General features: G+C 34.8%; 1 protein-coding gene across 1 annotated transcript; it reads left to right on the top strand.

Annotated features, from left to right (window-relative positions):
- Window positions 4,746-22,802, top strand: LOC109720182 (isoleucine--tRNA ligase, cytoplasmic). The gene is made up of 26 exons (XM_020247097.1): window positions 4,746-5,978; window positions 6,146-6,289; window positions 6,935-7,155; window positions 8,373-8,538; window positions 9,547-9,660; window positions 10,500-10,597; window positions 10,903-10,981; window positions 11,448-11,606; window positions 11,875-11,964; window positions 13,216-13,349; window positions 13,616-13,775; window positions 13,976-14,059; window positions 15,188-15,400; window positions 15,481-15,606; window positions 16,244-16,381; window positions 16,474-16,577; window positions 17,418-17,481; window positions 17,700-17,788; window positions 18,165-18,306; window positions 19,132-19,195; window positions 19,262-19,329; window positions 20,293-20,415; window positions 20,517-20,582; window positions 21,195-21,303; window positions 22,192-22,283; window positions 22,381-22,802. Exons 1-26 carry the CDS (start codon window positions 5,379-5,381, stop codon window positions 22,486-22,488), a joined length of 3,555 nt encoding a protein of 1,184 aa, XP_020102686.1. The 5' UTR covers window positions 4,746-5,378; the 3' UTR covers window positions 22,489-22,802.

Here is a 24,660-nt window from a genome sequence, read left to right as displayed (position 1 = left end):
CACACGCACGTCATTGGTTTGATTGTCTTTAACTACTTGATCCGATCTGGAGCTACAACTTGATCCGATCCTTATCAACATCTTGATCTGACTGCTATCAAGTGTTCATCTCTATTTGGGCTTTGCGTATTTTTCGGCTTGCAACCAATCAACCAATGACGCACAATCATACAAATATAAAATCTAACAATAAAAATAAAATAAAATAAATTATATTTGATAACTTTTATTTCTAACCTATTGAGACACGCATGTCTCCAAATAAATTGGCTTGTGCACGCAGGCATCCAAAATAGCCATCTCTAATACAGAGTTTTTAATTTAAACAAATTTAAAATTACGGAATTCTACTTACACATCATACATCACATATCGAAACAAAAATAAATAGTTTGCTATCATCATCATCACCGATATTTATCTCATGCACATAATTGTCTTTTTTAGGTGTTAGGATGGAATATCTCTTCTTAAGATTTTAGAATTGGTCAATCTATTAAATATTTTATCTTTTCTAGTCTATGTTAGCTTTTGATAGCTTTTTCAGTGAAGGTGGAGATTCTCAAAGAATTTAGTAATTTTTGAAACATTATAGAAGTGTATTTAAACTAAACACTTCCCAAGCACTTCCCTTAATATGTAGTAGTACATATGTATATGTAGAAACGATATTGATATCATTTTCAATCTGAGATTATAAATTGAGTACCTTTTCTCGATCCTTAATAGGAAAATGAATGTTGTTTTCTTGATTAATGCAACTTCTTTCACAGTCTTCACGTTCAAAGCATTGTCATGATTGTGATCTATGTGTTCTTCAGTTCGATCAGTATTGTTTCAGCATCTAACTATAGCAAAAACTAGATTTTCACCCATGCGATGCACGGCTAATATAATAATATAGAATAATAAAAATTATTATGTGATGACAACAAAAAGATTTTCTAATTAATTTTATATTTTTTAACAAATAAAAAAATATGCTATCAATCTTAATTATAGTATATATTAAAGTACACAAGCGAGAGAAAAAAAATTTAGACCAAAGTAAATATTCAACTAAAATGTAAAATTCAATTCTACTCTATTATCTATGAATTGGTGTGCAGAATAATTTACATTTACATATTGATGTGCGAAATAAAATGATAACTAAAATTGATATGAAAAATTACAAATGACATGAATATTTAAGTATATAATGAGATCAACTAAACTTTCATATTTGACACACATTAGAGTACACACATATATTATGTTTCTACTGTCACTTTTAAGATTCAAAAATATATAGATGTTGATTTTCAAAAAAATATAAAGAAAAAAATTTTGTTGCATGAAGATGAAAAGTTACAGAAGTGACAGTAGGCAAAAAAATTACGAAATAAAAATAACAGAAGTAACAGGAAAATAATATGTTCTATTTTAAAGCATCAATATTTAAGAGCTAAGAAAATTACAGGAGTGATGTGAGTTTTAAATTTTTTCCTCTTTCAAAAAATATCTCTATCATTTTTTACTAATATTTTTATGTCCAGAAATTTTCAACCAATCATTTCAAATAATTAAATAAGTAATAATTTATTTCCAAATAAAAATAAATATTTTTCTTCTCACGCGTAATATCCGCACTGTCAATTCTTTCGCAACATAATATCCATAAATTTCTTAAATATCTTAGTGACTTTGAAATAAAATTTCTTTCATTATATGTGATTTTTAATAATATAGTAAAAGATATTAATTTTTTATAAAAGCGTGAGTTTTTATTTTTTTCTCTTTCCAAAAATGTCTCTATCATTTTTTACTAATATTTTTATATCCAGAAATTTTCAACCAATCATTTCAAATAATTAACTAAATAGTAATTTATAAATAATTAATTATCTGCCAATACGAAATTTGAGTTTGCAACAGATTATTTCCACCGCGAAAAAATAATTCGCAACAGATTATTACGTATTTCGCAACCAATAATTTTAAATAATTAATTAAACCAATAATTTCAAATAATTCGTAATCAAATATCCATATTTGAGTTTGACACGTGACAAGCATATAGAAAGCCACGTGTCAGCTTCTCACATAGGTTTCATTAAGGGTTCTACTTTTATATATAGTAATAGATTACTCTAACTTTTATTATAGATTTTTAATTTATAAAATATATTTTTTTCTTTTTATTTGCTTACAGGAAATGAATGACCGCTGAATGAGGAGTTGAAGCATTTTTTTATCGTTTTTAACTGTTTTCTATTTTTAAAGTTTAGAGAGTCAGGAATGGTATTAAACTGTACATCAGATATTATTACTCTTTTGTCTTTAAATTGATATTGTTATTATTTTATTTTTAAGTTGATGTGGATGAGAAATTAATTATCCTTTTAAATTATTATTAAAAGGATAATTTTGTTTACTTAAATATTTTGTTTATTATTTTATGTATATTCTGATTATAAAATATAAACTATTTTTTTTTTTTTTTAATCACCTATTTGCTATTGGTGGCTATTTTACTCACACAAGTGGTGGCAACAAAAAGTTATCTCAACTATGGTTGTTGCCACCTAAATTGTACATTTGGTGGCAAAAATTTATTGCCATCCTATCTCTGTAAAAGATGTCAACCAATAAGGACTATTAAAAGTCATATTTGGTGGCGATAAAATGTTGCCATACAATTTTTAATAAGATGGCGATTAACAATGGCCGCTAAAAGTTATATTTTTGTGGCGATAAAATATGGCCACGCTATTTTTAAAATTATGGCAATTTTTCGTACTCTGATTTCAGCTTATTTCCATTCTGATTTTGATTCTAATTTGACTTCGAACCAAACACACCCTAAGTAGGATTAACTCTCTTAAATACACCTCGCCAATTGCATAGTATAAACACCTAGTAGTTTTAATTCTTTTAATTATTGAGTTCGATTTTATTTCAAAAAATTAACTTTGTGGGATAAAAAACCTATGCAGTGAATGGAGCACCTTTACAGATCCCTCATATGGTCTGGAATGTCCATGTTTGCCGGAATCGTGTTTGCCCGAATTTGCACTTTGTATTACTAAGGGATAACGAGCACGACTGTCTCCTCGGAACCACATTCCTCTCCGCTTTAGAGAAGTTCAGGATTTTCAATGATGGAAAAGATAGAAATTCAAGCTTAAATCAAGGAAACCGAAGCCTCCTTCCCAGTTGTCGAGCCTCCACAGCTCTTGAAGATTAGAAAGATTGAGTTGAAGAACGGGTTAAAGATCGGATGAAAACCTAAAATCTTTTAAGTTTTAAATTACTTAGTTTTTTATCTAATGTTTAATTATTAATTATAATTATTTATCTCTTATTTATTTATTTAATATATATTTTTATTATTTAATTAAAGTTTTCTTGGGGCTCAAGAAAACGGCTAAAGCCTGTTTGACTTGCTCGGTTTTCTGGGCTTATTTATATCCTCTCGTATGCAATAAGGTGTATGCATACCATGGACAACAGTGGAAATAATAAAAAAAAGTATAAGCTTTATTCCCCTCTCTCTCTCTCTCTCTCTCTCTCTCCCTCTCTCTCTCTCTCTCTCTCTCTCTCTCTATCGGCTCTTTATTAATCTTTTTGTTGCGAGTGTTAAAAATTTCTTTGTCAACCTTTTTCACTATCATGCTCATAGGAAGAAAAATTTCAATCGTNGTTCGGCTCTTTATTAATCTTTTTGTTGCGAGTGTTAAAAATTTCTTTGTCAACCTTTTTCACTATCATGCTCATAGGAAGAAAAATTTCAATCGTATATTCTGGGTGGTGTTCTCGCTTAATTCCGTAAGAAGAACGAAAATATGTTTTAGAATAGTATTACACGCTTCTGATTCGATCAAATTTCTTCATCATTTTTCAACAATTTTTGAAAGTTTCATAGTGTTTAACTGTAAGTTTTATTATTTTATTTAATAACAAATTATTAGATAATTTAATAACAATCGCATTTTTAGTGTAATTATTTCTAATCACTTGTATAAAGCAATGGGTCTAAACAAGCCCCAAAATTGGAATAACCCCCTTCGGCCCTTCCGCAGTTCCGCTGCTACTAACAACTTGCTAGAGCAAAACTAGTAGTAGCCCCTTAGTTTAGATCTTGATGTTATCATCTTAAGCCTAAATTTCCACAACTACTCTTGTCACTATTAGTAGATGGTAACCAAAACCGATGGTGGAAATTAGTCCGTTTTCGAATGTCAAAAAAATTTATACAAAGGTGTGCAGTAATTCAAGCTTATACATTTTTGACTAGTGATTTGGGTCCAAAATATAGAAAAAGTTATTAGTTTTAACCGGTTTGAACCATTATACTGTAGTGTAGGGGTGGCAATCCAGCTCGCTGTTCGCGAGCCAGCTCGTGTTCGGCTCGAAATGAGCTCGAGATCGACTCGCTCGTTTAGTAAACGAGCCGAATATGAGCGAGCTGATCTTAACTCGTGTTCAGCTCGATAACAGCTCGATTATATTTATTTTATATTAATATAATTTTTATATATTATATATATAATTATATTTGTATATAAATATATAATACAGCTTATTAATTTTAAAATTTTAGCCAAACTTTAAAAATAGCTCAGCTTATTTATTTATTTATAAAAGAGGCCCATAGACCCATTTATATTTAAAATTTCAATTGTTGGATTAAAATCTAATGGTTAATATTGCATCAACCTTTAAGTCCTTTTAAACCTATTTCCTAATCCTAGTTCCCTTTTCCCATATGTTTTCACACTTCACACTGCACAGCCGCCTCTCTCTCTTTCTCTCTCTCTCTCTCTCTCTCACGCAACCACACCACACAGGCGCAGTGGCGCACACCCTCGCAGGTCGTAGGCGGCAACACTACTTCACTCTTCGCCATTCACACACCCTAGGCAGCGGATTCTTTCCCGTTCGCAAACCCCCAGCAGCGAACTTCGGCAGCGGCAGCAGCAGTGAACTTCGGCAGCGACAGCGGCAGCGAACTTCAACAGCGGCGCTAACGAGCCGAACACGAGCTAGCTCGATTAACTGACGAGCCGATCACGAGCCGGAGTTTTCGAGCTCGAGCCGAATACGAGCCGACTTTGAAGACGTTTGAGCCGAGCTCGACTGAGCTCGCTCGTTTACAGCCCTACTGTAGTGTTGGAGGTGGGTTAACTTCTCTCCAGGTCCAAGCTCTGCCCGAAGCCCATTAATATAATAATTTAGGCGGGCCCGATCCGAGGTCGGCCCAGCAATCGGAAGGGAAGGGAAAAACTAAAAGAGGGAGAGGGCCTCTCTGTTCGTGTCCCTTCCTCGTATTCTATTCCTATTCGAGCTAGCAGGTGTCGCCCGATCTCCGCCGCCGCCGCCGGCGCCGCCGAAAAATGGAGGAAGTGTGCGAGGGGAAGGACTTGTCGTTCCCGCGGGAGGAGGAGAGGATCCTGAAGCTGTGGGAGGAGATGGAGGCCTTCAAGACGCAGCTGAGGCGCACGGAGGGCATGCCGGAGTACATCTTCTACGACGGGCCGCCGTTCGCGACGGGGCTCCCCCACTACGGGCACATCCTGGCCGGCACCATCAAGGACGTCGTCACCCGCTACCAGTCCATGAACGGCCGCCACGTCACCCGCCGGTTCGGCTGGGACTGCCACGGCCTCCCCGTCGAGTTCGAGATCGACAACGCCTGCGGCATCCGCACCCGCCAGGACGTCCTCGACATGGGCATCGCCGTCTACAACGACAAGTGCCGCGGCATCGTCACCAAGTACGTGGCCGAGTGGGAGCAGATCGTCACCAGGACCGGCCGCTGGATCGACTTCAAGGACGACTACAAGACCATGGACCTCCGCTACATGGAAAGCGTCTGGTGGGTCTTCGCTCAGCTCTACGATAAGGGTCTCGTCTACCGCGGCTTCAAGGTCATGCCTTACAGCACCGGCTGCAAGACGCCGCTCTCCAATTTCGAGGCAGGCCTCAACTACAAGGTGATTTTTTTTTTCCCCCCCCTGCTGCGTTTGCATTTCTCAATTCAACGATTTCTCTACTTCCTCCTTGGGAAGGGAAGGGAAGGGAAGGGAAGGGAAACTTAGGAAAGTAAAGATGCAACTTACTTACTTGTTTGGTATTGGCATGCTGCCTGGCTGCCCTGTAGGATGTGCCGGACCCTGCAATCATGGTTTCGTTCCCAATAGTCGGCGATCGAGATAATGCAGCTCTCGTGGCGTGGACTACAACACCCTGGACGCTTCCTAGTAACCTCGCGCTCTGCGTCAATGCCAATCTTGTCTATGTGAAGGTCGGACGCATTCTAAATCTATTCATTAACATGTGGTCCAATTTTTTTTTTTTTTTAAATTTAATTTAGCTGGGATTTGAAAATGAATTTATGTGTAACAGAACTATTTTCGTACCTATGCGTGTTCTCCAGGTTAAAAGTATCTCCTCATTCAGGGAGATATCCTGATTAGTCATGGGTACTGAATTGCCTAAATTGTTGCGCAGCCTAACTCTCTGCCTTAAGTTCCTTAGTTAACTGCTTAGAGGCTCTTGGCTACACATTTAATTTCTTTATGCTTGGCCTAACTTACGTGGTAATCATCTTGCTCTCCGTCCAAGATGCATCGAAGATGAAAAAGAAGCATTTTTTAGGGGGGGGAAAAAGAAAGAGCAGTTATCCTGGCTCTAGTCAAACTTAGGGTTGTAGGCTCGGGAGTACGTAGAATTAATCTTGCCATGGTATCATGCCATACCTGTTGCTTATTATGGATTGATTGACAAGTCCTAGGTGTAGGATAAGGGAGAGAGTGAATGAACGATGAATTTAGGAATCGATATAATCTGAATTAGTACTGTATAGTGTAAATTAATTTCCTCTGTAATTTCATGAGGACGATGCGTCATCTACTCCTTTATCAGAGCTAATACTATTATGAATGAACAGGTTCGGGACAAGTTGTCCGGGGCAACTTATATTGTTGCGGAATCTAGGTTATCTCAATTACCTAGTAAGAAATCAAAACCAGATGGGCTAGTTGCTTCCACACAAAAGTCGGCACCCTCAAACCCCAAGGGAACTACTGATGGGAAAGCTGAGGGTAGGCAAGATGGTGGATCTTATGAATTGCTGGAAAAGATATCCGGAAGTACCTTGGTAGGCTTGAAGTAAGTTTGTTAGTTGCCATACTTCCATATTCTTTCTTGTGAGTTGCTTTTTGCTTGTATAAATTTATTTTCAAGTGTTTGCTAGTCATCATTGGTAGTTGATTGGTGTTCTATATATTATATTTCATGTTGTCTTCTCTAAAGTTACTACTTCACAGCTTTGCTTAAAGTAACAAGACAAAATTGATGGAGAATGTTCTAATAAACTCAAATTTAGTTTTAAAAAACCATATTGAAATATGTGCTTTATGGGTCTCTAGATTGAAATATGTGCTTCATGGGTCTCTAACTTTATAGAGGAAATCACTTCGTTACCCATAGCAACTGTATCGGGTAACAGTTCATTAGCCTTTTAAATTGTTTCTTCTAGTTTCTTTTTCCACTTTCTTTTGTCCTTTGATTTTTAGAGGAGTCTGCTTGGATAAAGAAGATATATCTTAGAGAAAGTTGGACACTTAAGCATGTGACCATAGTTTTGTCATGTACGAAAGTTTCTTTACTTCTTTTTATTGGAAAAGGGATGATTAACCAAAAAAGCTGAGTGTCACTCATTGGTGTTTAGAAGACAGATTTATGTACTTTATGCTAGTGCGAATCTTGTGTGGACCAGTGCTGCTTTGAGACAAATCTGGAAGTCATTACTTGGTTCCTTTCATGGATCTCCTGTGTTGGTGCAATTTTTGTTTCCTTTTCCAGTTGCAATAGCCCCTTGTAATCAATGTAGTCTTATGTTGTTTGTTTCTTATTGGGTTGATTCTTTGTTGGCACTATCCTGCGGATCCTGCCTGCTAATATACTGATCTGCTGAATGTATTTTTTTTTTTTCTTCCTTCCCCTTGTTAAAGGCTATTTGTAATATATAACTCGTTCAAAGTTCAAAACTCTATTAGTTAGCTATATTAATAGCTTTTTAGCTTGCACCCAGGGGAAAAATTGTGGATTCCTTCTACATGCAAGTTAACTTTCAAACCATATGTCTTGGAAGGAATAAGTTAACAAATTCTTGTAGGCTAATTGATTTTATTTTATGTTGTTTTAAGGCCTCTGATCAACGTTCATTCTGACTCCACTTATTCTTCTATCACCATTTTTAGTAATTCTAAGATAATAGAATATAAACAAAAACTTGTTTATTGCAACGACCAGAATTCATGGTTCAGTGTTAGTATTTTGTTTACCATCTCCCCTAATGTTCTTTTTTGTCTTTTTTTTAACAGATATACGCCATTATTTGATTATTTTTTGGAGCTCTCAAGCACTGCATTTAAGGTGGTCGCAGACAATTATGTCACAGATGATAGTGGAACTGGTGTTGTCCATTGTGCTCCAGCTTTTGGTGAAGATGACTATCGTGTTTGTGTTGCTGCGGGTATAATCCAAAAGGTTAAAATCTTCCAAACTTTCCAGATACCTACTAATAGTTTCGTGATAATGGTATAAACCTTTACATATGGGATTAGCAGTATATCCATTCTTCATATTCGTTTGTCTATATGTCTTTCTATCTTTCTCTTTTACCCTCCTTATTTTGCATATTACACAGTTTGGTGTTGGCTACACCTGTTGTCCATAGTGTGTTTCTAGTAGGTGATTGTTATTTCTGTAAGATTATTTTTTATGTTGTAAGCATATCATATCAGTTGGAGAAATAAGTGTTTTGTAGCCATAAACTTAATCTTCATTGAGCTTAGAAAAGACAAAAGGCCTAATTAAGCACAGAATGATTCCAAAATGAAAGCTGCGGCCGTTGAATTTACTGTTTTTTAGCTCACATTTGCATCTCATCTTACATGGGAAATGCCTCTACATTTTCTTGATTCTTCTCTTGCCTACTTAATCTGTTAGCTTCATATCCTTAAGCCAATTTCGAATGTCATTCTAGCCAAAACGTACAAAATATAACTTCGTAGCGAGTGAGATAGTTGTACCATGTGATAGGAACGACGGAGAAAGAATGTGCGAGCTATGTCACTTCAGCATCAAGAACAAAATATAACTTATTAGAGAGTGAGAGTAGTCGTACTATGTCATAGGCGTGATGGAGTAAAAAAATGTGCAAGTTATATCACTTCGGCATCAAGTTGCAGCAAAATTGCTTTACTATATGATTATCCTGTGTTCACTTGATAAATAGTGAAGTAAAATTCATTATATCTGCACTATGATGTTGAAATATTGCAAGGTATTTCATGATAGAGCATAATTATGTGCTTATTCTTTTCTTTTTTACCTAGCATACATGCAGCATGAAAGTAAATAACAGGCTCATTTTCTGTCAGAACTTCCTATTCTTTTCTTGTTGTCCAATATCATTATTGTAGCAGAGAACTAAAACTTGTTCATTATGATCTTTTGCCTTATAGTAATTTTTCTGGTCATTCGTATATTTAGGATGTTGACCTTATTGTAGCTGTTGATGCTGATGGTTGCTTTACGGAGAAGATTTCTGACTTCCATGGCTGCTATGTAAAGGATGCCGATAAGGATATCATCAATACTGTTAAGGCAAGAGTTCATTTAGTATTTAGACGATCGATACATGGTGCATATGCTACTTTAATTTGCTATTTTTTCCTTTCGTTGTTCAATTAAAAATACTATACAGTGCATTCTTTTGTAAAGTTTAACAAACTTGATTCCTCACCGACCGTCTCTAGCGCAAGTGGCAAAGGGCTTGGTGGTTGATATCCGAGGTCCCAAGTTCGAATCCTAGTTGATTCATATTTCCAGCTAAGTTTATTTCTAAATGAAATAAATAAAGCGGGTAGCATACTACCTATCTCTCAAAAAACAAACTTGATTCCTCATCCATAATCATGCATTTCCGTAAGTTTTTATAAGGAAAATTAAGCAATCCACAATCTTCTTAGGAGCTTTCAGTTTGGTCTCCAACCTTTCAGTTGTTAATGTTGGGTCATTTACTCTTGCATTCCGCTGGAATCTTGTGCTTTTCACTTTTTCTTAATTCGTTGGTTAAATTGGATAAAAATGCCCACATGATTGTCATATGAGAAGTCGAAAAGGCTGCTTAAATGGTGCTTTGATGACAATGATGTAGTTATTTTTGTTCAATTTGATGGAGGAATTTATATTAAATGTAAAGTTGCAAGTAAAACTCAAATATAAGGGACCCGATAGGAACTATTGAAGGTTTGGAACCAAAAAGAATCTAGCCCTAAAGGTTAAGGATCCCTGAGGATGGTGCTACTTACCCTATATTTTAGGGTTTGCCTATAACTTGGTCTCCCCTATCTGATTTCTTTGGATTTATTTGTAATTATGTTGGATGTTACTACGAGATGCCTTTAATATTACCATGGTTGATAAAAACATAATTTCAACAGGGGAAAGGAAGACTTGTAAGTATTGGAAGTATCATGCATTCTTATCCATTTTGTTGGAGGTCCGACACTCCTCTTCTTTATAGGGCAGTCCCAAGTTGGTGAGTGAAACTTCATTTTCTGCTTTTTTTTAATAGTTTTTTTTAATGTCCCAATATGTAGAAATATACTTGTTGTTGTTCATGTGGTCCAGTCTGCTGTGCTGAATTTTCTTGTTATTTCTTTTGCAATCTGTATAGTTGTAAGGAGGATCTCTATTTTTTCCTTTTAGGTAAGTGGAGGATCACCATCCTTTCCACTTACAAGGATTGCTCTACTCTTCTTTAGGAGAATATTCATTTTATGCCTATGCTGATTGACAGCATTCATTCGATACATATGAGTAGATTGGAAACTCATTTTGTAGGTTTGTTGCTGTTGAAGAGATCAAAGATAAGTTGCTAGAATGCAACAAACAGACTTACTGGGTTCCTGAATATGTTAAGGTGTGACTTTTCTCTTCCTATGATTTAGCTGTATTTCCAAAGTTATGAGCAACCTGAATGCAATCCAACTTGCTACTACTTGTCTGATTGAAGATTACAAGCTTTTTGCGTTGCGTTAGCTGACCTATGAGAAGAACATTTGTATATTTTTTTTATTTCCAGCTATAATTATTTAATATATCTATTCATTTGTTAAATCCTGTCTTCCCTTCCACTCAGTTTCATGTGTTATTCTTGTCATGGCACTGATTTAGTGGCATTAAATTTCAAACTGATAATTGGAACTTCCTTTCATACTTGTTAGTCTTTTTTGGATCAATTTTTTTCTGTTCACCCATCCAAGTCCTAATTTCTTGAGATATATAATTTAAGTGTCAGATGATTTTGCATAGAGTTTTAATGTATAGGATTGTTGTCATTTTTCCTTTGTTATTTCTTTCTGTTGATTCTTATGTTGTGATCACAGGAAAAACGATTTCATAATTGGCTGGAAAATGCTAGAGACTGGGCTGTTAGCCGAAGTAGATTTTGGGGTACTCCTCTTCCTGTTTGGATTAGCGAGGATGGTGAGGAGAAAGTTGTTATTGATTCGATCAGTAAACTTGAAAATTTATCTGGTGAAAAGGTTTGTTCTAACTTTTGTTCAGTTTCCTACTATGTGTCTCATTATAATTTGATTTTTCTTACATTTCTTGCTTTCTCCAATTTATTTCACAAGGATTTAAACAATATCTCTTTTACAAAATGTAACTCACTTTATCAGATAAATGATTGTTTCCTTATTCTCATATTTGCATCTTTTGATCTTCATTTATATCATTGACGATGTGAATGATATTTCTTTTGTAATGTCATTTGCCACACTTTGTCTGCTTCATTGTGGTTGCATTCAGGTTACTGATCTGCACCGTCACAATATTGATCACATCACAATTCCCTCTGGCCGTGGATCAGAATATGGAGTACTACGACGTGTTGAGGATGTGAGTTTATTTTAAACTATAGTTGTTGAGTTTACCTTCCCTTGTGTAAAGCATTATATACCTCCAATTTTTTAAAGTGATTCTAACTTTGAACTAACAGTACTAAAATTGGAAATGAAATCCCAAATTTTTACAATCTAACAAAATTTTCTGATGCACTGTAGATGCAGAAACATGTATAGTTTTTTTCCCCCGCCAACTTCTCATTTTTCCTGTTATCTTTTTTCATCTAGTCATTTTTCTGGCAAAGTTGGGAGTTTTGAACGATGTCCATTTCTTAAGACTGAGCTACCCCTTTTTTCATGTAGTCATTTTTCTGGAAAACTTATTGGAGTGTTCAACGTAAGTTCTCTGCATATGAGGTGGCAGAACTGTGCATTTTAGATATGTTGAATTGATTAATTTTTGCTTCATTAGTTCCCTTTGTCTTGGAAGTAGCTTATGGTATGAATGCATTTCTATATATAGAGTAGGGATCCAATTACATCTATGTAAGTTACACAAGTTTTTACATATGTGTAAATTTAAATCTAGAAGACCCGAAATTAAGATCTAAATCATTAAATGTGATCAAGATTGCTTAAAATGCGTATTTATAAATCGATTTCCTATGCGCCAGAGTGATGTTAAAAATCAATAATCCAAAATTTTCAAGAAAGGACAATATTGAAAACTCAAGGTATAGGTTTGCAAAAATTATAAATTTTTGCATGTAAGACCTTTTTATGTTTTAAAACACCTTCAACGGTTTATATATTCATTTTGGAACTTTTTTGATTAGATTTTAGCTTGTGTAAGAATTGTGTTACTTAGAAGTGTGTAATTGGAACCTTAGCCTATATATATAGATAGATAATTGACAGTTATTGTTCATGTAAGATATATTTGTGTGAAGATCTGAGGTTATAGTGTGATTTTGGTTTGCATGCTCATATAATTTTAGCTTAGTCAGCAAAGGAGCTTGATGCAGTAACTGAAACTGGTAACCTTTCATTATATAGTTGGATATGCTGCTGATATGGTGTTTTTTTGTAGTCTCTTAAATCACTGTGAGTCTATGCAGATTTTCTTCTTATGTTTAAACTATGTGGTTAACTATTTTGATGGCTCATAAAAGGCTTTCCAACTGTAAATAGTCCGTAATAAGTTATAAACTGCTAGGACTTTAAAGAAAATTGTTCTTTATTCGCATGGGGACATCTTTCTTTCTCTTACCAATGGATTATTATACATTTGCTTTTGTCTTTTCAGGTATTTGATTGCTGGTTTGAAAGCGGGTCAATGCCCTATGCATATATTCATTACCCATTCGAGAATGTTGAACTCTTTGAAAAGAACTTTCCTGGCTATTTTGTAGCGGAGGGTCTTGATCAGACTCGTGGATGGTTTGTTTCTTTCCTCTTTGCTTACTGAAACCTAGCTTTGGTATATTGCCAGTATATCTTTGAGCTTGCCATGTGACTGCAATTCCCCAACTCATCTACGATGAATGACAAAGTCACTACCACACAAAATTAGAATGAGGAAGAGTTTTTTTAAAAAAATAAAAAAGGAAAGCCATCGAATGAGCAACAGCTTTGAAATTTGACCTGAAGTAAAAGCTTGGTTCCTATGTTTGTTTAACTATTTATGAATGTGCTGATTTTTTCAGGTTCTATACTCTCATGGTCCTTTCAACAGCATTATTTGGAAAACCTGCATTTCAAAATCTTATTTGCAATGGTCTTGTATTGGCTGAGGATGGGAAGAAAATGAGCAAGAGGTTGAAAAATTATCCTTCACCTATGGAAGTCATAAGTGATTATGGAGCGGTATGCTGTCAAAATATCTCAGCTCGCTTACCTACTATCTTGTGGCTGTTATTTTCCGCTGTCCCTACTGGTTCACCTCATTAGACAATTTTTGAGATGAAATTCATTGGCATTTTTTTCTTTAATTTAGTTTTATTGTGGTCTAGAATCAATGTGAAAGCTCATATTTGAATTAGAGAATTAACATTTGTGTTCTTCAGGATGCATTGAGATTGTACCTCATCAATTCACCTGTGGTACGCGCAGAGCCCTTGCGTTTTAAAAAGGATGGTGTATATGGTGTTGTGAGTGACACTCTTACCTTTTCTAATGTTACTACTCCATACCAAACTGATGTTCCTATTCAGCCCAGATTCTGACTCGGTTTCTCACCTTGAGAAGCAGAATCTGGGCACTCGACCAATAATTTTAAATCTATTCTTACTGAAGTGTGAAGTGGGAAAGGCTTTTTGATCTTAAGATTGAAAGCTTCAATTTGAAGCTTCCGATTCTGTCTTTGTTGGGAACTATTTAGCCTCTTAGAACCTGTTTGGTCTTGCTTTTTCTTCATCTTTCTGCAGCAGTAGTCTCAGTAGAGCATTTAGCGAAAGATTTTGATGATCTACTGCAGCACAGAAATGAAATCTGATGCTTTAAAGCAGAAGTTGCGATTTGGTGCTTTTGATTCTATTGCAAAAAGAAGTTGTTGACTGTATATTATTTTAGAGCTTCTCTTAGGGGCCGTTTGGTTACATATAGTTGGAACTACACTGCAGTTATAACTACATGTAAATGCAAATTTAGTATTTGGTTTGATGTATTTAACTCCAACTGCTGCAGTAGGAACTGCAGAAGGAGGTCAAACTGCAGTAGTTGGAACTACGCCCAAATTGGCTGCAGTTCCAACTGCAGCATTTGGAGAGAGTCACTTTTAAGTAAAAGGTAAACTTACCTCCCTAATTATTTCTTATACAAAAAATATATATTTTTTTACATTGGAGGTAATCTCACCATCATGTGCATAAAATGATAAAATTTTAAAAATCATTTCTCAACTGCATGCAACCAAATAAATTATTTGTAGTTGCAGCGCTTTCTATTACATCCAACCAAACATGATGCATGTAGTTACAATTGCTGTATTTCCAACCGCATGCATCTCTAACTACACTGCATTTGTAATTATATCTAACCAAGCGGCCCCTTAATAGCACTACTCAGACAAAACTTATTCAAATAATATTTTACTCTTCAGCAAGGCCAAGCAGCTCCTTATTGGAAAAGCTGTTAAGGCTTTTTGAAAGGCTCTACTAAACCAGTGGTCTACAGAAACTCCAGTTGAGGCTAAAGAGGCCCATATCATTCTATATAATTTTCCAAGAGTAAAGGGGAAAATCTCAATCTCTATTTCATAATGCTTTGTCTTTGATCAGGTGAAAGATGTCTTCCTTCCTTGGTACAACGCATATAGGTTTCTCGTTCAAAATGCGAAGAGACTCGAAATTGAGGGTTCTGCACCATTTTCTCCTTTAGATCGTACCAACCTTGAAACATCTTCAAATGTGCTTGATCAATGGATCAACTCTGCTACTGAAAGCCTTGTTAGCTTTGTCTGCCAAGAGATGAATGCATACCGGCTATACACGGTTTGTAGGCCAACACCTTTCGACACCTACGAGTTCTTCCCTGTAGTGTTATTCATGTAGTCTGTGTCATCTCTTTGTAGGTTGTGCCCTATCTTCTAAAGTATATTGACAATCTTACAAATATATATGTGCGCTTTAATCGCAAAAGGCTTAAAGGGCGTACTGGAGAAGATGACTGCAGGATTTCACTTTCAACTCTTTACCATGTAAGCAGATTCCTTTTTAATGAACGCTTCAATTGTTGCCTTTATCGTTTGCATACCTCTATGGCTGGTGATGTTATGAAATTGCCTTGCTATAGGACAATAATGATATAATTCTGAATGTATTTTTCTGCTATCAATCTCATATTTGTAATTCTTTTATCTATGATGATTTTTTTTTTTTTAATTAGACACTGCATCATTACTGGTTTTGCAAAGCTGTAACAGCTTGACTTGGATTATGGGCATTAGCCTTTCTGCTAGTTGCATTTCTGTTGAACATGCCTTTAAAATAATTGCCTCTCGCTTTTCCTATTCCTTTTGAGTTCAAGCATCACTTCATTGACTTGATTGTTCTAGCATACAAAACAATGAAATAGAAATAATACAAAATTAGTTCATCTCATCATGCTTATCTTATTATGTTTAACTTTTGCCAAATAGAAATAATACAAAATTAGTTCATCTCTTTATGTTTATCTCCATTTTGTGGTCTCTGGAGTTCTTTGTGTGATTAACTATATTTTACACCTATACCACGAGAACCTTCCTATATGCTCGCAAAATCACTTTCATATATTTATATGTAGTCCTCAATTGATGAAATTTATACCCTGGACAACCTGATTATTGGCTACAGGTGCTTTTAACCACTTGTGTAGCAATGGCCCCATTTACACCATTCTTTACCGAAGTTCTTTATCAAAATTTGCGGAAAGTGTCGGCCAGATCCCCAGAGAGCATTCATTATTGTAGTTTCCCTCAAACAAGTGGGAAGGTAAATTCTCTTCTTTAATTGTTCATAAAAAAAACCCCAATGTTGGTCAATGTTTTACAGATATAAGAGATATTGACGCCTGACATTTTCAGAGAGATGAGAGAATTGAGCGAAGTGTTGCTAGGATGATGACGGTAATTGATCTTGCGCGCAACATAAGGGAGCGACATAATAAGCCTCTCAAAGCCCCACTTAAGTATGCTAAATCTTTTCTTTTTTCTTTTTTCCCTTAAACTTTGATTGGTTCCATCTAAAAAAAGGCTTCTTTTGATCTGGAAATTAGCTTGTCCAGACTTTTTGTGCTGGATCCTGTCTGAGAAGAGTCTCTTTTAACCTTTTAACAAGTCTGGAAGAGAAAGTAAATTTTCTTCTCTAGTGAATATTTTAAGGAATGTTGGTACTTTCCCAAATTTTCAGTAATACATGGGTGAATAATAGGGAAAACTATCAGGGTGGAATGTACGGTTGTCGCCCAAAGTTTTGGCACTATTCATATGGATGGACGAAGAGGAGTAAAACTATCTATTATTCACATGGATGGATGAAGATGAGTAAAACTATCTCCTAAGGTGGAAAAGCATATTCTAGGGCACGTAGATCAGATCAAATGGCGTCAAGGGAGAACATTTTTTTCAGATGGGGTTTGCTCCATCCCATTTACTCCTAGTTAGAAGCTTCTTTTTTATCTGGAAATTAGTTTCTTCAGAGTTCTTCTACTGCTGGATCCAGTATTATAAGATATTTTTTTTCTTTTTTTTTTAATTTTTTTGGAAAGCTAGAAGAATAGGTCAATTCCCTTTTACTAATAAAATCTCATAAAAAAGGGAATATCTGAGTTTTTGCCAAATTTAGAGTGATGTTCTGATATGCATGACTGAAAAGGAAAATCTGTTTTTCTAGGCGGAAAAGCAGTCAAGGGGTTTTTGAAAGTGCTTTAAACCAAAAGAAAAGTTTCTATGGAATGAACACGTTAGAAGATGAATTACATTGCTATGAATTACATTGCTATCAGATGACTTTTTTCCTGTAACTACAGGGAGATGGTTGTGGTGCATCCGGACAATGGTTTTCTTGAAGACATCGCAGGCAAACTTAGAGAGGTTTGCTTATATTTTATCACATTTATGAATTTCTCATCCTTGTTGTTGCTATTATCAATCTGACGTTATTTTTCTACGAGAGTTATCTCATTGTTAATAATTTTTTTTTCTGCTAAGTATGTTAAAGTTAATATTCTTTGGAATAATGTGTGATTAATGATTTGAATCTATTAATCGTAGTTGAATCCATGTTTTAATCAATTTTTGCATGTCTATAGTATGTTATGGAGGAGATCAACATAAAATCAGTGGTCCCATGCAATGATCTGTTAAAGTACGCTTCTTTACGTGCAGAGCCAGATTTCAGGTACTTCACGAACCTGCTTTTGGATTCCTAAAATGACTTTGTCACAAGGATTTAAGTGTCCATCGGTACGGGCCCTATCCACCGTGACGTATCGTGCCAACAAGATATCAGCACGATAAGAAATTTTCTCAATAAAGTTCAAAAGATTTGATAAAGATACATAATAAGCAATTAGAGGTTTTTGTTGCTAAAGAAAATAAATATTTCATACAATTGTGTCGGCACACATGTATTTTTTGTGACCGGCACGCATCGGCACGGCCCGGCATGCAGCATGCTATACTGTGTTGGTAAGTTTTTGGCACGACCTCATACCACAGCACTTAAATTCTTGCTTTGTCAATGGTCTATTACAAATCTTTCTTCCTACTTGTAGTGTATTAGGTAAAAGATTAGGGAAAGACATGGGAACTGTTGCAAAGACGATCAAGGGTATGTCACAGGATGACATTCTAGCATTTGAAAAATCTGGAGAAGTTACCGTTTCTGGGCATTGCTTGAAGCTGACAGATATTAAGGTCAATATTTATAAATTTCCTTTATTTGTCTGTTTTTGGGTATTGTTGGGAATTTGTCACAATCAAAGTTGGAAGCTGTAATTCTGTGTCTTTCTTCTTCATGAATCACCGAAAGATCTTGCTCTCGCAAGTAGTAAATGTTTGATTTTTACATTAGGATCGATTGCTATCTTGAAAATTTTTACTTGTCTTTTACCATCTTTAACCCTTTGGAGATTAACAACAGGTACATTTGTTAGAATTCATGTACAGATTAATGAAATGTATTGTTGAGATGATTTTTTTCCGATCATAGGGGATGAAATTTAACCTTCTTCTAAATTTCTGATTTAGCATTGGAATGGGTTCTTTTGAGCGTTTGTTTGTGTTTATGGTACTGCTTTGTGTTCGTAATATAATTTATTTTTAAGACGCCTCTCTTAAGTCGAGGTTGTTGGAAATTCAGACTTAATTGAGATTCTGAGAAATTTGATTTTTTCACCTTCATTGTTAGCATAATTTCCTGCCAGTAATGCATGATCTGCCAAGCCGGAACTCTCTTGGTGCTTAAAACATAATGGAGATGCTAACTTCTTGTTCGTCTTATTGATATTCCGGTATATGTGGTGATTATGGTTTCTGATTGTTGATTGATGTCTTGTCTTGGTCATTCACTTTAAGACCTATGTAGAACTATACTTAGGTGTGGACATGTAAAACAGTTTATATTAAATCATTCGAAAGCATTGTTTTGTTGACAAGTATACTCTAGAATACTTTTGTAGCAGCATCATAACCCTGTTTTATGTTATTGTCAATTTGTAAGAAGTGTATGTATTCTTTTAGGTAGTACGGGAGTTCAAACGTCCTGCCAATGTCAAGGAGAAAGAAATTGATGCCGCAGGAGATGGTATAGGATCTTACTTCTAATAACCATATGCTGGGGCAGTGATTTCTAACCACACATTCTTTCCAGGTGATGTTCTGGTAATACTAGATTTGCGAGCTGATGAATCCTTGTTCGAAGCGGGAGTTGCTCGTGAGGTAAATTGTGAAATTTCTTGGCTTTTGCTTGCATAGCAATATAACTGAGATGCATATCAACTAGATGTTGGCCAAGCACATTAACAACTTTGGCTGTGAAATAGATGTCAGAAGAACTAATTGACCCATAGGATGGTGTTGATTCTGTTTTTTTTTCAGACTATGCATTTGATCCCTGATAAGACAACAGATCTCATCTTAAAACAGATGATCTGTGGAAACTCACTATTAGTAAGAGCACACACCTTGTGCTTGGATTCACCTGCTTTATAATATGGTAAACATAATTATGTCCGACTCTAGTATTTTGATGATAGAAGTTAGTTTTAAAGTGCTCTTTGAATTCTGAACAATCATAGTTTAGCAAAAATGGCGGAAACTTGGCATGTAATATTAATGAACAGCATCTAGACTCTCACTATGTTACCTTGTAATATTGATTGAACTTAAAAGATTCATTGTTAATGGTGGACCATTGAGAATTACAAGTTATGCATCTGCGGTGTTGATCATGATATTTCGGGTGCTCTGAAAAGGACAAGTGTTTTTTTAGTATCTTTTGAATGAAAGCAGATTTGGAGTTTGGCAAGACGATGGCCCTTGATGATGGTCAGCAGTACGAGTTTTTGAGTTTGCTATATTCTTCCTTATATGTTAGTTCACTAGCGCCGTTACTACTGTCAAAAAACAAGATTTCTATTTTTATGTGAATATTATGTATATCACAGTACTTTTTAGCTTTTAAGCATCTTTTCAAAATGCTTTACATGGTATAGCTCTTCACAATTGGATAAGCATGAATGGATTTGTGATGTTTACTCAAGGCCAGCTGTTCATGGCTAGATTAGTCTACTCTCATATATTTGGTAGCTCGGCATTCTGATAACACTATATCAGCCTCACACGGCAAATGCCATCATCTCTTTTTATAGTAATAATAGATCTGCAAACTTCGTGTTCCAGGTTGTCAATAGAATCCAGAAGTTACGCAAGAAAGCTGGACTGGAACCCACCGATCTTGTAGAGGTTTATTACAAATCTCTGGATAGTGACCAAGCAGTTTTAGAAAACATTTTGCGTTCCCAAGTATGTACTAATAATTTGGCATATTTTCCTTTTATGATATTCATGTCTTAACTTTCATTTTAGTTACAAAAGTTGCCTTGCTACTGATACTTGCTGTGCAGGATCAATACATCAGGGAAGCTCTAGGTTCTCCACTGCTCCAACAAACATTGGCACCACCCGATGCTGTGAGTGGAATTAGCTCTCCTTATAAAATAAGCCCCTCCATTATTTTTTTGGTTTAACTGAAATTGTATGATCTCCTGTATGGAGGTGCTGCGACTGGAATTTGATAGTCCCGCTGCAATATTAATGCTAGTTGATGGAATCTATGCAAAGCTGACAACTAAGATGCACTAGTTTTCTAGATTGTCAATACAAATTCTGTTGATTCCTCAAACTCCTTTGCTTATTATGCCTTTTTCTGTGAAGCCTTCTGAGTTGACTTTTAGGAACACTTTGCTTCTGACATAAATTTAGTGATGTCAACATTTTTATGACGTGGCTATGCGATTCCAGATATCCTGCAATAATTGAAAACTTCATAATGGCTGACTTGGAGGTCCATCCAATCTTCTCTGCATATTCCCTATCTTTCCATTGTCATCACATTATGGATCCTACTGGAATTCCGAATATTCTGGCTGATTTCCCGTAATTTGGCATCCGATTTCCTGATAGTTTGGCACCTAATAAATGGCAACATGGCACAGCCTGTCATGCGTTTTTGTTACGTTCCCCTCATCTGTACTTTTTGAAGGATTTGACATTTTTCTTCCTTGTTACATTATTACTTGCAGGTTGTCTTCTGTCAGGAGGAGTTCCGCGGAGTGTGTGGCATGTCATTTGCCATCTCTATAGCAAAGCCTACTGTGGTGTTGAGTGATGCTCTTGCTCCCCTATTTTCAGGTTAGTTTTTTTAACTAACATTTTGTAGGACCAGATGTATTCATTTTTCAGGATTTACTTCGACATTTGGGAGGAGTCCAGATCTTTTATTATTGATTCTACAGCGTCAGATTTTCCATTGCTTTGCTCTAGTGTGATAATAGTTTTCCTCAGTTTATTAGTATAAATGGTACTATAGTGAAGCGTCCGGCTATGGTTCTTGTTAAATATAAAAATTTATAAACCACCGTTATCTAACAGCTTAAGTTTTTAGAGTATAATGGTTGTTTTACATGGTATCAAAGCAGGATGTGCTAAGTTCGAATTACGTTAGGCTCCTAGCGTTATTAATTTCCTCTCATTTAATTCATCTCCATGTCATGGGCCTTGCAAAAAGTCTCGATCCCTGACGTGAGGGGGAGTATTAAATATAAAAATATATAAAACACAGTTCTCTAACAGTTTAAGCTTTTAGAGTACAACAGTTGTTTCGCAGTTCTTTTAAAGCACTAAGCACTTGGTGCTTGTAAGTTTCTCACCGTTAGATCTACCCCTTGAACCATTCAACCAACCACCCACTCAACCCTAGAGGATGACTATCATTCTGACCGCACATCCCTTCATTCAAGGGCCGAAAATCTAATAACACCAATGACTTGGTGCTATTAAAAGCATAGGAGCTCAATTCCTATAGTGAATGGTTATTTATTATTTTAGGGGCCACTCACGACATCAATTTAGAGGCTTTTGGAGGGTTTAGTCTGATACAAACACTTGCCTACGCATCACTCAATCAGTCAGTCTTCATTTGTCTTTGTTACAGCGTTGTATGAGACATGCTAGCGCCTCACCGAAATTATACAAGCTTCATTTCCTTTTCATTCTGATGCGTTTTATTTGCAATGTCAGAAAATACGAAGCATGTTGAGGCATTTCAGATATATCTCTCTTCGAGGGACCTTTCCAACTTGAAGTCGGAGTTTCTAGTTGGCAATGGCAAGGTTAGAAGTAGGATGATGATTCTTTAGTTTTTGCCGCATTGGCTGTGAAGTATTATGTTATCATGTTTTCTGATTTCTGATTTTTGTCTGGTTGCAGGTTAAATTAGACTGCTTTGAGGATTATCCCGTAGTCGAATTGGAGCTGGGAAAGCACGTGTTTCTGAGCGTCGGGGACTACTACCTGGCCTCATCACATCGAGTCTGACTCGAGGCAACGGCTATTCGAAATGTGATTTATAATCTGAGGAAGGAAAAGTAGGCACTATCAAGAGCAGCAGTGTGGAATCATTCTTTCTTGAATTCACTTGCTTTACAAAGAGATAGTTGAGGCTTTTGTTTTCGACTGTCTCCGCAATTGCTACTGCTTCTAGCTGACAGTTTTGATTGTATCTCCATTTTTGGTTCTGTTTGTATCGTAAGTTTTAGAACAGAAACTTTCATGCGCCATTACACTGTTCTTTGATGTTTTGCCTGATTTCCTATTGCCCGATCGATCATAAGGTACTATTATTATTATTATGTTGGTTCTTGTGACTTAAAAATTTTTATTTATAAAATTAAGTCTAAATTGTAGGAAATCAATAATAATGGCCACTTTAATTTATTTAGATAATATTTTGATTCAAATGGATTTTTTGTAGGATCGAAATATGGGTCATGTCAGGATTAATCAAGATTATGGGATTCTAAAAGTACTATTTACCGTTTTTCACGTAACTGAATATTTAGAAAGCAGTATTTCATTCACCTTTATGTGCATAGTTTTATAAGTAATATTTTTGCAAAATAATTTTTATTATTTTAATATTTTTAAAAACTTTGTTAATAAAAAAAAATCTCCTATGTGGGTTTGGTGTGCAAAATAATATCATTAAAACTTTGTCCTCTGTTTTGAACATTAATTAAATTTCAGTTAGGAATAAATTGAAGATTATTAATTCCCCATCAGATTATGTTTGCTGAAAAGAATAACCTTATTATTATTATTATTATTATTTCAAATCTATTGGACTTGATAAAAAGAATTGTTAGCAGTACAATTTTGAGCTGCTGTGCGAACGAAACCTTATTAAAGGGTACTCTGGTATTAATTGCAGTTGTTTACAGTGTTTTTTTAGATTTAAAAGGGAATTTAGATTATTTATTTATATGATATCCTTAAAAAATTTCTTTCCAAAATGTTCCTACTGCAGGGAAGAAAATTTTTAATCATTTTATTAGTTACCTTATATGTCTTAATTCAAAATTCAAATATTTCTGCTTCCTATTTACACAACTTGGGAGATCTAATACCACATAATATATTTAATTCAACTAATTTTTTAGATTAATTTAAGTCTTAAGTTATTTATTTAAAACTAAATTTAAAATTGAATTTAAAAATACAAAATTGCTTTTGTGTTATATATTCAATTTTAACTTTAAATCTTGAATCTTAATTTGTCAACTAATAATTGAATTTATACATGTAATTTACATATTGCCAACTAAAATTTCGAAACCAATTTTTAAAAGAGTCTGACATTTTGGTGAAATTTAACGATGGAATTCAATCACCATTTCAAATTTGTACATGTCATGGCACCAAAAAAACAAAAAAAAAAAATTGTAACCTGATTTGATTCAAATTTTTACTGTGAAAAGGTAATAAAAAATGAACACTTGATGTAAAGGTTGAGATCATTGGGACAAGGGTGGTGTTTTAGTTTTAATTTTGATTTCTATCTGGGATTTTAAATTTCCATTTTTCAACTTAAATTTGAATCATAAATTTAATTTTACATTGCAAACTTTAAATTTAAATTTAAACTTTTAAGTTTAAGCTACACAATATGTATCTGAATACAAGCATTAAGTTCTTAAGTTTATATTTAAACTTAAATTTAAGTTTTTAATTTGAACTTTGTATTTGAATACTGAATCAATTGTTTGTTTCATATTTGAATTAATTCTGATTCAATTTGAATTTAATTTCAAATTATGAATTCAAGTTGTTTATTCAAACCCTAAACCTGAATTAAACCCTAACCCTAAACCCTAAAAACTCTAAACCCTAAATCCTAAACCCTAAATAAAGTAATGAACTTAATTTTTTTTTTTTTTTCTGTCCACAGTTTGGTTTATGAAACACAAATTGGTGCAATATTTATTATATTCGTATTTTGAAATAGACCATCAATTTTATTTTTTTTTTAATATTCTTCAACTTCTAATTTTTGTAATTTTAGCTTCAACTAAACCAAACTGAAATAGACCATCCAAATAAAATTACTTATTTTTTTTTCTCATATAATTTGGTTCACAAATTGATGCAATATTTATCGTATTTTTATTTTTAAATAGACCATCAACTTTTAATTTTTTTTTTTTGTTAATA

The sequence above is a fragment of the Ananas comosus genome, linkage group 14 (genome assembly GCF_001540865.1).
Source record: "Ananas comosus cultivar F153 linkage group 14, ASM154086v1, whole genome shotgun sequence".
Lineage (NCBI taxonomy): Eukaryota > Viridiplantae > Streptophyta > Magnoliopsida > Poales > Bromeliaceae > Ananas > Ananas comosus.
The sequence above is the reverse complement of the archived record's forward strand: the minus strand, read 5'-3'. Positions and strand labels throughout refer to the sequence as shown.